General features: G+C 36.4%; 1 protein-coding gene across 6 annotated transcripts in view; it reads right to left on the bottom strand.

Annotated features, from left to right (window-relative positions):
• VPS13D (vacuolar protein sorting 13 homolog D) overlaps positions 1–18,797 on the bottom strand; it is a 105,277-nt gene that overhangs the window by 75,277 nt on the left and 11,203 nt on the right. For 4 of the 6 annotated variants that reach the window (XR_015260865.1, XM_086764682.1, XM_086764685.1 and 1 more), the window contains exons 14-29: positions 18,360–18,490; positions 17,585–17,657; positions 16,911–17,081; positions 15,600–15,730; positions 14,572–14,704; positions 11,390–13,612; positions 10,879–11,030; positions 9,090–10,124; positions 8,209–8,299; positions 7,527–7,653; positions 6,438–6,618; positions 5,268–5,450; positions 2,498–2,720; positions 1,797–2,007; positions 1,492–1,663; positions 93–205 (exon numbers count right to left, since the gene is read on the bottom strand). Coding sequence is in view for 5 of the 6 variants with exons in the window: in XM_086764682.1 (XP_086620808.1) it covers positions 93–205; positions 1,492–1,663; positions 1,797–2,007; positions 2,498–2,720; positions 5,268–5,450; positions 6,438–6,618; positions 7,527–7,653; positions 8,209–8,299; positions 9,090–10,124; positions 10,879–11,030; positions 11,390–13,612; positions 14,572–14,704; positions 15,600–15,730; positions 16,911–17,081; positions 17,585–17,657; positions 18,360–18,490 (5,350 nt within the window). In the remaining variant the exon portion in view is untranslated. The remainder of the gene's footprint in view (positions 1–92; positions 206–1,491; positions 1,664–1,796; positions 2,008–2,497; positions 2,721–5,267; positions 5,451–6,437; positions 6,619–7,526; positions 7,654–8,208; positions 8,300–9,089; positions 10,125–10,878; positions 11,031–11,389; positions 13,613–14,571; positions 14,705–15,599; positions 15,731–16,910; positions 17,082–17,584; positions 17,658–18,359; positions 18,491–18,797) is intronic. The other 2 variants (XM_086764683.1, XM_086764684.1) reach the window with 2 other exon arrangements.

Here is an 18,797-nt window from a genome sequence, read left to right as displayed (position 1 = left end):
GTTCCATACATTATGTTAATTCCAGTCCTACACTCTCTCAGATGAGCACAGTATTTAGGATAAGGTATTCAGTAACAAAAGAAAATTCGTACCTGGCTAAAGAGCTGCATCCATCCTTTCCTTTTGGATCCATCAGTTCCAGACTCACATTGACCATGTCAATGAGGAACGACATTGAAGTATACACTTCTCCACTCAAGACTGTCTGAAAGTGGAAAACATCCACATTCTGTTTAAGAGCATCTGTTTCCTGAATTAAATTTTGTTATTTCAGACAAATGCAAACAAAAGCTTTAGTGTCTTTCTCTTTCAAAGAGTTTCACTAATAATTGCTGGGTAAAAAGTTACATTTCACAACAGTGTAGACTTCAACTTGAAATATGTCTATAATCACTTTCACACTACTGTTCTATAGCTCCTTTTCCTTAAACAAAGTGTTGCTGTCACGATCCCCGCCAAAAAAATCAAACAATCATTCTTTCAACCTGTTTCAGGTATCTTCTACTATGAAATCAGATTTGTAGTTTCTGCAACTTTTTGGTTGGTTGGTTGGTTGGTTTTTTTAGGAACCGTTTGCTTCCTAACAATTTTTCCCCTTGCTGTGGTCATGTCATCCTAAGCAAAGATTACAGTCACGTAACATAGACAATGCTTAGAAGCCTCACAAGATCAAGAGAAAATACGTTATTCAACAACTTCCCTTCCCAGTAATAAGGGTAAATATTATTCCCAGGTGCTGCCCACTCTCCTCCTGAAAGGACAGTATTTGACAACAGCGATACTTCAGAACTTGCTCAAAAAAATTCACCACAAACCAAACAAAAAAAATGGCTCAGCTCTGCTGTAAAGCTTTTATTACTGACATTCTTCGTTCAGATTTATAGGACAAAAGGAGGGCTTTTAACATAAAGTAATACATTCCACAATCTCCTAAGTCTTCAGGAATGTCATAGACACCACAGGAAAGGAATCATCAGCCTGCACGCGATTACAGGATAACCTCCAAGTCCCTCCAAAAGCCTCAATTCAAAAGGGAAAATCTTAAGCTTGCTAATGTACCAATAACATACTGCTTAAATACTTCAGAAAAAAAAAAAAAAGTACAGTTCTCATAGATTTCTTAACTTTTTTCCCACCAACATATTTCAGCAGACCTACAAAGAAGTAACAAAGACAAGCAACGATGGCTGTTTCTCACACGTCTCTTCTAAAGATTAGAATCTTGGAAATGTGAAGCAATCGTAAGAGTAAGCCACACCTAAAGCACAATGGCATTGCCAAGACAAACCTGAACCCACAGGAGTATCTACAGATAAAAAGGTTCTTCCGCTGTTTGTCTACCTAAATCTTATCTTTTTTTTTAAAAAAAAAAAAAAAAAAAATCTACCAGTCTACCTGGTGAACTACAGGAAAATAGCAGATATTTAGCTTAATGAGCAAAAATCCCAGACATTATGAGACAGAGCTTCAACTGCATATAGTTCCTCTTACATGAATTCTTGGATCCTGCAAGTCATAAGGCCGCATGAACTCTTCTATAGGCTCCCCGAGGTTGTTCTCCAGCAGTCCACGGATCAGCTTATACTTATTCAAATCCAGAGAGCAATGGACTGACGACAGATTGCCATGTATTGATATGTCTGCAACTGCATGACTTAGCTCTCTAAAACAAAGGAGAAAACCTCAGTATTTCAAGGAGCTACAACACAGCAGGCAATACTTTTAAGATGCAAAAGGCATCTAACACAGCAGCTTGAGGCTGACAGCATAAAGTGATCCTGTTTAGATAAACTCACTTGTCTAAGTTTCTCTCTACTTGTAACTTCAGTCTGAAAGGTTCTGTTAACAGGCTTCTTCCTGTCTGCCGCACGAAGTAGGATGGAAAGCTCAAGTCTGTGCTTGTATCTTCCACAGCCTTTGAATACTCTCTCTGATATCTTTCTGCAGCAAATATGTCCATGTCCTGCAGATCAACCACAATGCAGTCTAAGAGGCAGATGTGATCCTCTGCAAGTGCACAGGAGATAACATATTAAGAAACAAAACAAAACAAAAAAAGAATCTGTACAAAACTAATGCAATCTACTTTAAGAAGGAATTTAGTTTCTCCTGGAAGTTATTCCAACTTTTAAAATTATTATTTTCTTTTATTCATGCTCATCAATATCTGTAAGTACCAGATACCAAGCTCATGCACAGGTACATGTAAACTCTTAGTTAAGAATCCAACTACACTCCTTAAATGTCTGCAATACACAACTCAAAACATGCCCAAATTCCAGGACTGTTCTTCCAGCAACTGAACTACAATTCCCTAATCCTTTAAGCTGCAAAAATCAACTTTACAACTATGAAGGATTTTTTTTTTTAAATCTATAATCTTCAGATTCAGACCCTTACTTTTTCAGTGTCATATTAAGATATAAAAAAAAATGCACTGCATGATTTTACATGGAAAAAGAAAAGCTATATGGGGTTTCTACTGCTGATCACCCACCTGGGCTGTCAGGGTTTGGTGCAACAGGCAGCTTTGATTGTTGCCCCTGTTGCTTACTCAATGTATTCAGCACAGGCTCACTCTTCAGCCTAGAAATGTTTGCTCCTGACGATTTTTTCATGAACAATCCTTCCGTTGCTGCTTTTGATTCATCAGCACTTGTTGTTTTCTTCATGCTATGTTTTGGGGTTCCCAAAGGAGATGAAAATTGAACTGAATCCTGCTAATGAAAGCAATTTTGTAATTAATGGATTTTAAATTTAAATTCTAAGGAACCAATATACCAAGGTTCAAGGTGCAACAAATTCCTGTCAAAAACCTAAATATTTTATTTGAATGCCAGTATCTTTTACTGTAGAAAGATGGTCAAACTTTTTTCCTATGACCTTAACAGCAGATTAAAACATTTTTTAAAAAAAGTTTATTTCAGCAACATTTTCAAAAAGCTGTGGAATCTTTCAGTGAGAAATGAATTCAAAACCAATGTTCTTTGCACAAAAAAAAACGAAAAAATTCCCCATATATATGAAATTAATGCAAAATAGAGGGGTTAGACTGTCAAGATACCAAGCATTTCTGTAGAATAAAGATTGTTAAATATTTGAAGCTGTTTTTCAGAACATCTTCAGATGATTATTTCTGCGAGACAATGTCAGTAACTTAATATGTAATATGGAATATGTAAACATTTCTATACATGAAGTTACCATTTTATGCACTTTAAATACTTCAGTCACCATACAGAAATGTGTCCCAAATTTTTTCTGCAGTAGTTAAGACAGAATAAATCCCTATCCTCATTGTTAAGGAAAAGCTCGTTTATATAGATGTGCAATATTTTAGATGTTCCCCCCACAACACATACCCAGGGGAAATCTTACGAGCTTTTCCACCTTCACGATGGTGTCTAGCATCAAAAACCTGCAAAGGGTGTAGTTTGCTAGTAAAAGAGTCACAACAACATCAGGAATTTATTCTCCCAAAAACATATGTCTGGTGTAACAAGTTTACACACTACCTTTATATATATACCCTGAAGCCAATTTCAGGGTTCATTTAGTATGCCCGGATTTAAATTTATTAAGCTCCCGTTTCAATTTCACTCAGCCTCACATGCGCTAGCAGATAACAATCATCCGTAGTGATCCACTTGCCCCTCACTCAGGGATTGCTAGCTTTGCCCACAACTGCAGTATTTCCCACCTTCTTTCTGTATTCAGCTCCTGATGTCACTATGCAATCCTTATCCATAAACCTTCCTTTCTGGTTTTAATTACTACTCTTACTTTCCTTACGTGGTTTTTAAATATGGAAAAATTCACTGCAGCCATGATCAAGGATTTTAAAATGAAAAATTTGAAGACATTAACATTTAACTTTATAATGTAAAGACAAGACTAAAAAGTACATGCAAAGAAAAATCATCACATCATCTATATACTATGAATTTATGCAACAAATCCAAATTAATAGCTCCTCAGACATGCATAAAGAGCACACCACAACAAATTTAAACCTAATTCTTACAGAATTCAGCAAAGTCTTTAGAATAGAAATATAATTTTCAACATATGAAGGAACTTTTTGAAGTGCTAAATTCCATAAGAAAAATTCCTTTTTTTTTAAAATGAATGAGGAGCACCTGAACACTACTATGAATATATGAAATACCTCAAATAAAACTGGATCCTTGTATGCATTGCCTTGTAATATTAGATCCTCAAAAATAAACATAGGACAGAGAATAAATGAAAACAAAACAAAACAAACCCCAAACCCCACCTGATTCCATTTTAAACCCCCTAATTTCTACAGTGCTACGCAAAACAGTATTTTTAAGTTGAAATAAAATTACTATGCACGTATCCTTCCTTTTAACTTCTAATATTAATTTAGGAATCTACCCCTTACAAACGTTTAAATACGTCAGCACACTAAAGGACAAAAGACAACTCAATATTGCAGTCCAATATCTCGTTACAGTAAAAACACTGGTAGATACAGACGGGGGTAAGAGAGACACCATAAAATTGCTGCAGGAATTTAGTCCACCTAATTTCTGCCCCCCTTTAAAATGCGATTAGGGGGTTCCCAGAACAACTACCCATTTTGTTGCACAGGTTAGATACAGAAAGCCATCCAAGATGGGTCATCCTTACCCCAGATTTTGTGGCTCCATCTCGCAACAGCAACACCACTGTCCCTGGCCTGCACCTAGCCTTAGGTTCAAGCATTCACTGGAAACCATTCATAATTAAAGCAACTACACCACTCAGTTTCATTAAGAGTAGAAAAACAAAGAAATAAAACCAATTCTGTTCTCCAGTGCGTTCCAGCAAGTCTCAGTCAATACAGATTTCTATTTCCTGCTGCTCACACTGTTGAAATTTTCTTTGGTGAAGAGTTGAAGCAGCTACCAAACAGGGTTAGCTGAAAGCCTGTTATGCTCTCAAATTCAGGTGTGCACCCAGCTGGTCCTGCTTCCTAACAGGGCCAGTTCTAGTGAGTTCCACAGAACAGCCTCCCCTCAGAAAGCAAGCCCAGGTGCAGGCACAGACGGGAGCAGCTGGGTACAGTTCAGGGCAGGCCAGATGCCTGGGACTTGGGATGGGACTACCCAGCACGATGGCATGGGCTGTTTCCCTACTAGCAGTACAAAGTGTATATATAAAGGAAAAGGTAAGAATCATTTACCATTTTGATACAGAAATAAAATGCACAAGAACTAAAAAAACCCACAAGCTGCTAAATTAATAGGTAATGTTCGTACCTTGTTCTTTAATGAAAAAGTACCCGGCATACCAGCAAACAGAAATCTGTTCTTGACTTTCAGTTTTCCAAGATTAGCTACAATAAGACTATTAGACTTTGAGCTTTCAGGTATAAGCAGAACAGGAGCACCAGCTTCAATATCAAGAAGAACTCGGGAAGCTCGTTGTGCTTTATCTCTTACCTGGGAAGAGCAAAAATTCATTAAAAAAAAAAAATTAAAATACCAAAGTGGGTGATTAATTCACATTGATTACTACTGAATTCAGGAACACTATCCCTTCATTTACAAAATTAAAATGTGATAAAATTTCATTTAAAAAAATACTCAATTCAATCTCTTGTTTTAGGAAAAAGGACTACGATGCAAACAGGTGCAGCAAGCAGGAGTGAAGCATACTGTCACTACAGACCTGAGAGGCATAACAGATGTTACTCAGCTCACTACTTAAAAGATTATTTAAGAAAAAAATATTTACAAAAGGAGAAAACCCATCATTTAGAACAGATGTTTCAAAACCAGATTAAACCTTCCTAACTGACGCACAATGAAGCATCTTAATATATGCAAGTATTAATTGTCTGTCTTTCAATTATGAGAAACAACTTTTTAAACAAGACTATTATTATTATAAACTATATCAATCACTCCCACAGCAGGTTCTGTACAAAACAGGCTATGACTGTCGTGATTATTTATATACTCTGTCATGCAGAAGTTCAGTATCCGATTTTCTCAGCCTCCCAGCCATTACACTTAACCAAAGACACACACCTGAGTAGAACAGGAGGACTTCTCACTTGGCTCTCCTTATTCAGGTACTAAAACTACCTGATGAACAGTGGAGGAAGAGGCAAGACAAATTCTTGAGCCCTTTCTGTCCAGCACCACAAAGTCAGGAAAAGACCTGTATCGTTGCATACTGCAGGGTCCAGGTGAGAAAGTTTTAAGTACTGCGCGAATTTGCCTTTCTACACTTTCAAGTAGCAGCAGGATGGTCCTAAAAGAGGTCTTTTAACTACAAGACAAGTATGAGCTATCTCCACTAACATCAGAATTCTAAATCCTCCCATCATTTCAGCTTACCAAGCTGATGTATTAACATAAATTTAAAATTGCATTTCAACTTCAAAAATAGGCTAGCAAGAACAGAAAAAAAACCAGACATACTGTTTGTCCTTCAATTGCTGCTCTTTGCCGCCCCAAGACATCCTGAAGCTGAGTAAAGTGCTGGATGAAAGACACCACCTCTGCCTGGAAACGCTGAGTGTGCACATACTGGACAGACGCCATTCGTAGGGTGACACGGATATCACACTCCCTCTGTAGCAATGGATCTGGCCTACCATATCTACGACAAATTTGAAATAAAAGATCAGCTATCCTAGCTACATTCTACAAACAGTGCTATTCATTTCTTTTTTGCATTCAAAGTAGTAATGTAGAGGATTTAACTGATGCTCATAATATAAAATTAAAATTATTTCAATTATAGATATGAAAAACTGGTTTTATATTAATTATTTCTAAATTATGTACATTTAAGTGGTACTGAGTTTTAATTAAGCAAACAGGAAAATTCTACATTTGGAATGTACCTCTAATCTCCACATCTAACAGAGAGACCTTTGGTGATTTTATACGTCTGAACAGTGGCTTCAAGGTCTGCATGATAATATGTTGATTCAACTCTGAATTAGTGTGCTGTTAGATTTGAAACTAATTCCACAACATTATTTGGTTGATTTCTGATCTGATTAATTCTGGTGGGTGCAGGAGGGGGTGTAAAACCATAAAACATCCCAGGATAAGAACTATTGCTTTACACAAAGCAGAACAACTTCAAGAGTATGCTATGACAAAAGTAAATCCTTAATTCCAAAATTAAGAAGCAATAGAAAATCTATTTCATCAGTTGAAAATCTCCTCCAGCTTTTAAAAAAAACAACTACTATTTTAACTAGGAACAAACTACCACCTCAATACTTTCAAGAGCAGCTTTAGAGTTAAAATAAAAACCTGTTTTTCCTGATAAGCTATGTACAATGCTGGACAGAGAAAAGTTAAAACTCATAGGTTTATGACTGAAAATGTTCAAAGTATTATTTAAGTAACAAGCGTCCAAAGCAGAATTATGCAGATCTGACAGTTGTGGATTTGGGTTTTTTGGGTTTGTTTGGTTTTTGGTTTGTTATTTTGAGGGGTGGCATAGTGAGTTAATAGTGAGAATATCGAGTAACAAGAAGTTCAAATTCATACTTATAGATGTGGAAAATGAGGGCTTCTTCACCACTTGTAGTGAAACGTTCTCTGTAAAATTCTCCATGAGCTGTAAGATCACTTAAGGACAGACTTCCAATACTTCCTTGCAGGGCTAAATCTCCCTCTGCAAAACAAAAGAGAGACAATCAGGATCCTCAAACACAGACAAGTTACTAAAACCCAGAAGTCTCTATTAGTGGGATAAACTCGTTACAAGTAATTAAATAAATCATATTAAATTAAACATTGAACCTCACGTTCAAAGAAAAACAAGTCTTTCTGCTACAAAGATTATATTAACCTAAATGTAACTCTATGCTTTACATACATAATGTGATCACAGCACTTTGATTTCTGAAAACTTAGATATAATTTTTTTTTCTCTAAAGCACTAACATATGCTCTTGTTGTTCTCTAGGAAAGTGAAGTATCAAAATCCTAGCCAATCTCAGCTAAAATAATCAAGGGTTTTACAACTGGGAGGGATGCAAGGATTAAAAATCAAGCCTAAAAAAGCAGAGAAAGAAGCAGTGAAAGAGAATGTGCATCTTGCCCAGGAAACAAACACGCAAAAACCCAATGAGCACCAAAATAAAAGCATTTCAAATGCTTTCAAAACTCCTGAGCACACCTCCTTTTATTTTAAACTGCATACAACCTAAGCCTCTGATCTACTCACCGATCACTTCCAAGTGAGCTGCAAGTTTGGACACACTGGCTTTAGCAAGCTCACTAGTTGTCTTATTCAGTACTAACGATAAAGAATGGACCTGGTCAAACAAAATGAACAGGCTGGTATTAAACAACGTGACGTCACAGCTGGAATATCTCGTTAGTTTTTTTTTTTAAGACAATTGCACTGTAAGACATAAAAGGCAAGCAAGAATTATGTGACTGGGAGCCCCTGGAAAGAAGCAACCTTTTTATTTCCTTGTTTGCACATTAGCGGGTCTCCCAAGCAACTCAGAATGATCAGGTCAGTAACAAATCCTAGCACTGTGATCTTCGTCTTTTTCTCTTTCAAGACTTGGCACTTTTAAGTCAGACTGCAGGACCTCTGGGCAAAGACTATATATATATAAATATAAACACCTTTTTTTTTTTAAATAGGTTTATACATACTTATGTATAAACATAGGTATTTATATAAGTACATACTTTTTTAAAAAATAAACTCCATAGTACCTAGAACAGCACATTGCCAATTTCAGTATGTCAGCTCTTTAATATTGAGGCAACTTTATTATTTAAGAGATCACAGACATTTATCCCAGGGAAATAAGACTGAACATCGAGCATTCTATTTCAGCGTCCCTTCAAGTAGCATACACGTGTTTAAGGAGTGTCACAGAGCAAGGGAGCCAATTATTTTGCAAATGCTTCACTTTTCTGTAACTTCTGCACTTTTTTTTGCACACACACGTTACATTTACTGCTTCTGAATTTATGCACATTCTCCACTAGAACACAAAACATTTGATTTAAATGTCACCTTAAGTTTCTATAAACCAGACATTTTATGACAGACAATCCAACTACTAATTTGCATCTCAAGTATACCTTCAGATCCAGCTTAGTGTTTACGGGCTCTTGGGCTTGAGAAGCTGACAAGGTATTTATTTCTGATTTGATTGTCTGCTGAGTATCTTCAGGTTGCAGCTTCATACCATGGTTATCAGCAGTGGATCCAATCCCAAAGAAATCCAGTATCACTACCCAAGTTTGCAAAGTTATTAAGACATCTAGACAATTAAAATCAACGTCTACACTACGGTTAATTTTGTTATAGCGAGAAGAAAATTCAGGATGTTTCCTATCCACTAGAAATATATTGATATGAACTAACGAATCATCAAAGTTACTTTTTCCACAGGACAACTTGGATCTGTCTGCTGTTGGAGAAGGAGGTGGAGTCAGAGGATACTCAGAATCAGCATCTTCGTTTTGCTTCTTACGGGAGGCACAAACTGGTCTTTGGTACAGCTGAAAGACATTAGGTGCTTCTTCCATATGGGAAGGTAGGGAACGCGGCATATCTGGGTATTCTACATTGGATACCGAGGGACAAGACTGTGAAAGATATTCCTTATGTGCTAAACTGGATGGCTTGGGTGCTCCACGGGACACCATCAGATTCTTATACATAGAGTCTGGGTTTTTTTCCAGAAGATCTTCCATGAGCAGAGAACGCAAAGCAATCTGAACAGACAAAGTCTGAGGATGATCTTTAGCAAACTCAACATCAAAATCTTGAAACTTAAGGCTGACGAGGCCTTGTGCACCAAGTGTAAGATCACCACTTAACTGCACCTGGAGCTCTGAGATATGAAAGTTTGCTTGAATTTGAGTAAAGGATTTTGCTTCCCTGAGAGCTAATGACTTGATCGGAACAGAATTAAAACTAGAATGGCTGAATAAGCCATTTTCCTTCCGTTCATTTGAGAATTCTGTGCCTGTACTGTGAACTGATGCTGAAGGAGAGCTATGACAAGTTGAAGATACAGAAGTGGCTGGAAATTTGTTCAAGTCTTCACTGTAAATTAAATTATCCAAAGTCTGCAGGACTTGTTCGTATACATGTTTTGCTAACACCACCTGGAAAAGAAACAGTCATCATATCAGAGCTTGCTCTGTTAATAAAATCAGTACATATATTTCAAAACTCACAAGTGGAAAGACTGTGGAATTTCACATTTTAAGTAAAAACTAATCTAGAACAAGGTAGAATGCAAAGCTGAAGTTAAACAATTCTTCTTTATTAGCTCTGTAAGATGATACAATCTGGAAACATACAGGATAGGATTCTAGATTAGGATACCTTGCATTCCCAGGCAAAAAGTATCCACACAGAGTTAGTTAAACCTAATTCACCATACAAAACTAGCCTTAATTACCATGCTGAAACTATACAGTAATATGTATGGAAAAAGTATTCTACTTAGCCATTACTGTTTGTCTTTTCAGCTTTAGAAGTTTACATTTCCTCTATTTAAAATCTTTTTTCAAGATTTTTTTCAAGACAATGGCATTTTAATTCTTAGTTTCTACTAGAACAAATACTTGGCCAGTGGGATTTGGACAACGACACATTTCTTTTTCCTTCTGTGACAGGTGCTCAGGATAAGTAAAAGTTACACTAATTCACAAAGATGTCTAAAGTGCCCCAAACCAAGATTAAATTTTGGTGATTGTTATAATGACTTAAAACTGTCTCTTCTAACCATATGTATAAGGATTTGATTTCTAAACTCTCAACAAGTTAAACCTAAGATATTTGCCTGAAAAAATACTTATCTTCTATGTAAGGAAATACTTCTATATTGATAGTAGAAGTACTTCATTACTATACCTGAAGAGGGTTCACAAATTTCCCCTCAATCTTCATAACGCTTGATATTTCAAACTCTTCATTACTCAGAGGAAAGGTTAAATCCAAATCTCGCTCTAGTGTGACCTTTTCCAATTTAAACTGGATGGTGGTGTTATTCAGAATGTGGAAAGCTGTTAAGATAAAGTGAAATGAAAACAACATTATAATAAGATTATCCTATAAAGACTGTACAGCAGAGATAATATAGTAGCTACTTAACTCACTCAGAATCTCTTAGCAATCAATGCTAAAATAAGTATATATGGCTATGTTTTGTTAAATTTGTGCATGAAAGGCACTATTCAGCTTTGGATCAGGAGACTGAAAACAGATACAAATAAAAAAGCTTCTCCATTGTAATTAAAATTGAGCAGTATATTTCAGGTGGATGGGTGAAACAGAATATTCAGTCAGACCTACAGTCAATACATATTTCTAGTACCATCTACTACTCATATTAAAATAATTAAGAGTCCTCAGATTAACATACCATGGCCTTTATGTAACGATTCAAAGAAGTCATGACGAGTAAAATGGGATTCTTCCTGGCTATTAATACTGGCAGGACCTGAAGAAGAATGCAGCCCATGGGATATTTCACTTGCAGGCTCCCTCTTGCTCGTAAATTGACTGCTATTTAAAGAATACATTTTAATGTCTTTAATTTCAACTTGCAGTCTATCACTTGTAGATTCGTCTTCTCCTGGTACAAAATTCTGAATAGATATTTGTCCTAGATGACCTACAAGCAGTTCAGAGCTACCAGGCTTTCGAGGTATTGAGACAATTGGCGATTCAATGTTTACATTTAATATAAGCTTAATAGTATCAGTTTTGAGAGGCTGTGATCCAAACGCATAGCCTTCATTATCTTCTGCGCTGCCAACATCTCTTGATCGTGGTGTCGTATCAAACAAAGAAACCATTTCACTGTACTCAGCAGTTTTAGTTGCCAAGACTGTAGTAACTTTTGAAGCTGCACTTTTCAGCATGCTGCGGAAATTCTCTTCCAATTCATCCATTGACAAAGTCAGTTCTTTCAAAAATTTAGCTGAGTGGTTGTAGTGCAAGGAGGCCATTTTGAGGTCAAGAGAACATTCCTCTTTCGACTTTTCTGTGAAAGTGAAACTTAAAGCATCTGGAAGGCTATTTCCATCATCAAGCCTAAAGAATAAAGATTCAAAGTAATCTACATCACCAATGAGATTTTCATACCTTACTGTATTCCCTATGCTGACGACATACTGGTTCTTAACACTATCTTGTGTTAGATCCATAAGGTGAAGGCATCCAAGAGAGCCATTTATATCAAATTTACTACACATGGAGACATTGACTTTGGTGCCACCAATACTGGCTGTTGCAATTTTTCTGCCATATTTTTCTCCATTTGTCATGCCAACTGTCCTGAGGAGGAGTATATTTAACCAGTGAATATCAACTGCTACCTCTGTATTCTGTACATACGTAGACTGGAAGGTTTCCTGCTCCCTCCAACCTCTTTCCAGGTCAGCTATTAAAGGTGGAGGACTAGAATCTTCTTTCTCCTTTGGGAAAGATTTCTGGAGAAACCCAATCAGTTCGACAATAGTCTCTGGATTAAGGATAATATCCAGGTTGTTCACCTGCACAGAGATCACCTGGAGACTGCTATCCAAATTCATCGACGGGCATTCTGCACTCACAAACTGATACTCTAATTTTATCAAAGACTCTTGATCTTTTCCATTGTTACCAGATGAAGTATTTGAGGCTGTAGTATGTCTCTCTGCCAAACTAGCTACATCAATGGGATGTGGACCACATGGTCCATAAACTGGGGACTGAGCTCTGCTGTCTCGAAGGCTTCCTGTTGGCACATCAAAACTCAGATTCTTATGAGAAGCCATCAAAAGATCAAAATCTGTTCCATATGTTTGCATAGTATCAACCAGTAACAGCCCATGAACAGTCAGGGACACTTCCGCATCGTATGGCCTTTTCACAAAATGGGCATTGGTGCCAAAAACCTTGAGTACGGAGATATATCGTCCGTTACTTTCAACACCCAGTTGCATACAGTTTACTTTGAATTCAGCCAAAAGCAGCTGAGATTCAACAAGAACTTCCCTGGTGTGTTGCTCTAGCATTACAACACTCTGTGTCAGATTCATTACAGAATCATGCAAACTGCCAAGCTGGTCTACCTCTGCAAAAATCTTGTCTTTCCCTAAATGCAGGGCATCAGAAGACTTAGTTTCAGAGGTACTCAGCTGTGCACAACAGTTCTTCAGAGCCAGTATTTTGTCTTCATTGATATGAATTTTCAAGTCTGGCAGACTTCCAGACAAGACAGCTCCTGGGTATTTTGGGTCAGATGTGTATATCAATCTGCGCTCCAACTGCAAGTGAACATTGAATTTTTCTACCACATGAGTTGGACCCACATCACTATCTTGAACGTGTTTCCAGTTGTCTTTCACTCGGCCCACCATGATCTGAAGGTCCATAAATGAAAGCGTGTATCTCTCATACATTTTTTTACTCATTAAGTGTGCTTGTAGCTGCTCCTCACTTATTTCTACTCCAGTAAATTCAGACATTTTGATGCCACTATTAGTGTTAGATTCTGGTGGTGGAGTATTGGGAGGAGTTGCAAGAGGTGTTTTATATTCCTCATCACTCAATTCATTAACTTCTGAAGAAAAAGTATCTGCACTCCTTTTAGAGTCTTCTGTGGATTTAAAAAAAAAAAAAAAGTAAACAAACAAATAAACTAAAGTATTCTCTCCTCTCCTTGACTATTTCCCATCGTTACCTGACCATCCTGTCCAAAGTTGTAGGTTGTTTTGGTTTTTTTTTAAACACAAAGCATATCCAGCACTGTCCTTGCCTCCTTCCATTGTAATTTCTTCTTTCCCTCAACAGGAAATCTACTACACTTCTTTTACTGAATACAGATGTCAGTCACAATGTATTACAGAATCTATTAAAAGACACTATTGTCTCATTTTTTTACCCACTTACTATTACTACAAGATTTACTTTTAATCAAGTTGTTAAAAAAAAAAAATCAATTACTCTGCCTATACAATTATTTCCATCCTCAAAACCAACTGAAAGGTAAGAGCTACTTAAGTACAATATATTTACAATCAGAAGGTTCTGTCCAATTAACTTTATTGCCTAATATTAACTTTAATTTTATCACCACAGGATTTTTCTACTCTACAAAGCAGGAATACCCCTCAAAACTTTCCTGTACTTTTTTTACCCCCCGCCCTTCTATTTTTAAGCTCAAGCTACTCTAAACAGCCCAATGCCTCAGTTTCACAGGGAAATACAAATCAATCTTGCATAAACAATTTGTGGTTTTCTTCTAGCTTGCCCTAAGACAGAATTTACTAAAACGAAAGCTACCAAAACCTTGCAGAGATTAGCTAGTCCTATAAAAGATTAAATGATTCAAAGATATCCAGAGTAAAAAAATTCCACTGTAGACAATTTTTGGCTTGACAACTCAACTTTCTACTCCGTCACAAAAGAGCTCATCCTACACATGTACTTTCTAAAAAGGAAACGGATACGACATATATATCTCTTCCTTAAGATATCACTACTTTCTACACAGACAAAAGACTTTCTGAGATAAAGTGGAAAGAAAAGGAAAGCTGCAATAATTCTAGATCATACCTTGAGAATTGGTAAGTAATATTCTTCCCAGATCTACAACAACTAACACTGGATCCACAAATTTAAAATCATCAGGAAAGATCACCTGAGGAGCAGAAATATCAAGGCACACAGTCCAGCTTTTGCTGTTTTCCTGAAAGATAAGGAGAAAGAAATAGTCCACAAGAAATAGTTTTCCCTTTTCCTAGAAAAAAAAAGCTGTGTCAAACAAGTCAATCTAGTTGGCCACTTTTTCACCTGAAGAGCTAGCCTTCACAAACTTCAGCCACACTAAAGTTTCGTGGCTTATTAATCCACACACTTCCATTAGTCAAGGGAGAGACATTTTCAGTAGGTGAAAATCCCACGCTAAAACAGATGAAATTAACCCCTCTCCAGAGGGACTCCCCATCTCCAAGCTGAGTGAATCTAGCTGCATATCTAAGAGAAGGCATCTACCTTTTACATGACACAGGATCAGATAAATCCTTGTCAAGGCTATCCATAAATACAACACGTGCTAGACTGTTATCAAACATGAAACTATTACTTTTTCAAAATAAATATTTTTTAATTTCACTGAAAATTATATAAAGTGACTATCTTGGCAATATAGTTAACTCCAAAGCTAGGGATTAATGATACTGATACATATACTAATATTACTTGAAAACTGAAGAACGAGCAAAAACCAAATAAAGGTACAACAATTTTTTAATTTAGAAAACAATTTTTAAATAAGTTACACACAAATTTCCTAAGTTGGATGTAACAGAGCCCCAACGCCAACAAGTTGGCATGAAGTCATCTCAGTACTGGGGTCAAGAACAGAAAAATACTATTCTGCCATCAATCACAACAGGTCTGCACCACAACAATGGATTGTTTGACAGCAAAAGGAATACTACCACAGCACATGTAGAACTCCTCACTTTCTTAAAAAGATCACCTCACAAATGAACAACAAAAAACTCCCACTCTTTAGAGCTTCAAGTCCTGAAACACGTGGCAAAAAAGCCTACATAAACATTTTGGTGGCAAAAACTTACAATGAAGTCTCCCACTAGTAAACGATCAATAGTTTGCCTGATTTCAGCTTTTGTCTGCATTTTCAGCTTGTTGTATTGTCTTCTGGCAGCTTCGGCCACTCTTGCCTCTAACTCAGATTGATAGCCAAAACCTGCACAGGAGATACAAAACTGACTAGGTATAATTTTGTCCATCTGTTAATCAGGAAGAAAAAAAAAAGATAAAAAAAGAAAATATCCATTTTATATTATAGCAGCAAAATACAGGACAGGAGAACATAGCAGTTGAAAGCCATTGGCTGTACCTACACACCAGTCTGCTTCACAGAAAAAAGGAAGCATCTAAGCACAAAACAAACAATCCTACCAAAAAAAACCCCACTTCCCAGTCCACCAGGGAACTTCCTTTCCCAGTCTTTATTTGACAGATGTTCAACCTGAGTTACTAAATTTGAGGGAGACAAAAAGGGTGATAGAACAGAGGAAATTCTGACTAAACATTAATAAGTTTGTGGAATGTATAGGTAGCCTTTTTTTGTTTGTTTAGCTTGTTTATTTGTTTTAACTTTTAACATTTATGGAATATTCTCACCTTGTGAGAAAAGTTAAGTATTATCCATACCTTTATGCTAGGCAACTCAGATCTTTTGGTATTTAACAAAAATCAACAAAAAAATAAGTGGTACTTCAGGAACATTTTACTGTTCCTTATTCTCACCTCTCATCTCTTCAAAAATTGAACTTTAACAACTAAAACTGCAAAGGCAGTCACTTTATAACTTTACAGGCTCAGGTGCTAGACTCCTAAATCCTGCTGTCCTTAGAAGCTTAGGGATGCAGTATGTTCAACATCTAAAAAACAAGGCACCTCAAGCAGCTGTAACAAAGGTCAGACTTAATTAGAACACAATTTCCCCTGTATTGTTACTATAGAAAACATTCTGCTTTTAGCTGTCCTCTCAAAAAAAACCCTGTTGTTCTCCATCAATTTCCAGGAGAGATTACAGAAACAGGCCTCCTTGTTTATGCATTTTAATTTAGGCAGCGTGAACATTCACCATGTGGTACAGCAGCAACTTGCAATTTTAAAGCGGAAGTTTCAGGAGTCCGTCCAAGCGAAATCTCTGATTCCATGAAACAAAGAAATACTTAAAAAAAAAAATCACCCAGAGAAGACTAAGAGTATTGCTCAATTTGAATTTAAAGCGGAGATTCTCTGATTACTACTTTATATTTCTAAGAATGAAAATAAATAGAAATCAAATACAAGAAAGGACATAATGCCATTAAAAAACCCCAGCCCCCCCTAAAAAAAACACATTAAAGGTTAACCTGAGGTATGAACCCTTCCCTTGTAGAAGAAGTCAGCTACTTTCTTAATGGCTTGTGGATTGTAAATAATATTCAGAGGTCTGGTGCTGACTTCCAGGCGCCTCTCAAAATTGCTGTGGATTGGATTTCTTTCATAAAGCATCTCAAACACCGGGGCATCAGGATCTAAAACTGAATAAAAAGTCAGTTACAAAAAACAGTTGTAAAAAAAAAAAAAAAAAAGAAAAAGAAAAAAAAGAAACGGACAAAAGCAAAAGCAACCCCCCCAGAATGTAATAACTAACTTTTAAATAGTACTAGAAAAGTAGTACCTGTCTGAAAATTCTTCAGTAACAGAAAAGCAGGCAATATGATCAACTTCTACAAACAACAGAATTCAACGTTCATATACACAAAAACATTTTCAGAACTCAGATCCTAATGTTGAACACCTAGCATTTTTTTTTTAAACCAAGACACAGAGCAAGTGCAATTCCCACTGTCTTGAAATATATATTTTTCTTACTCATTTTCTTCTAAGTCAACTTGCACACATCCTTATATCTGAACAAAGCTTCTCTGAGTTTATCTTTACTATTTGCAAAAGCATTGGCATGAAATCAAACTCTAGGCACTCAGTTTGTTGGAGTTATCTCACATGCTTGTCACCATCAAACATAAAATAAAGTCTTTACCTGTGCTCTGATTAGTCATTTCTGAGGACAAACTCTGGAGTCCAAATGAAGACATGCAGCCAACCTCTTTTTGCTGGTAAGAATTGAGAAGAAAAAGGTTGTTTAGATAAAATCAACCAAGCCACCTGATATAAGCATAAAAGAATTTTCTGTATTAGTCTTATGGTCACTTTGTAAGTAAATTATACGTATAGTTCAAGATTATCAGGCACTTTTTTCCCTGATGTAGTCAAACAAGAGAAGGAAGTATGACTAAGAAGCTAACGCTATCTACTCATGTAGCAGAGACTGTAGCAGAGACTGTAGCAGTGCACATTTCAGTCAGTTCTCTACAAATTCCAAAGTACAAAATAGATGGGAAATTCTCATGGACTCAAGACTCAAATTTGTTTTGCTCAGAAGAGATATTTTAAATCTTCTCAGTAATTAATTAGGAAAAAAAAAAAGTTCTCTAGTTCAGCTTTTAGCATAACAGTTTACAGGCGAAATAAAATCTTACTTGGATGAAAGAGCTTTACAAAAAAGAAAATCAAACCTTGTTCAACAAGTTATCTTGGTCCCAACACATATAACTGTAACATTTAAGTTACAAGCATACAGAGCAAAAAATGAAGAGTTCTATGAACGATCTTTGGAAAGGGAAGGGAAAAGTAAGTTCAACAAGTTTCTCTTTCTGGGATAAAAAACAAACCAAGAAAAATATGTTGAGTTTTGGAATGTAACTATTTTCTTACACGGTTATGCGTCCTACATAATAAACAGTTTTTTCACCTACAGGATTTGGGAAAACAAGAACAGGAAATATGGTCCCTTCTGTGGCCAAATCCCTCAGAAAAAGACCACCAAGCTGAACTTTGAGAAGGGAAGAATTTCTGCGAGGAAGGGATTCTGCCAAGATCTTTACACCTGGAATATAAATACAGAAAATGCATTTGTTTATTTCAGCACACATCATAGGTTTCATTTAAATTTTACAGATAACAAATACTGTCCAACAAAGTAGTCTTTTGGAAGTGCTTATATATATTAATTTCTATTTTTAATTTTAAAAATTAAACATGGAAATTTGCAATACATTTTAATGACTGTGAAGCAGGCATTTCTATAGTTGTCTTCCTTTCACACAAAGCACTGTCTAAAATTAGATTTCCGTGTTGAAATCACTCACACATCTGAAGAGAGAAACTTATTTTCACTTGATACATCAATTTCT

This window comes from Chlamydotis macqueenii, chromosome 21, assembly GCF_036417535.1.
Source record: "Chlamydotis macqueenii isolate bChlMac1 chromosome 21, bChlMac1.mat, whole genome shotgun sequence".
NCBI lineage: Eukaryota > Metazoa > Chordata > Aves > Otidiformes > Otididae > Chlamydotis > Chlamydotis macqueenii.
The sequence above is the reverse complement of the archived record's forward strand: the minus strand, read 5'-3'. Positions and strand labels throughout refer to the sequence as shown.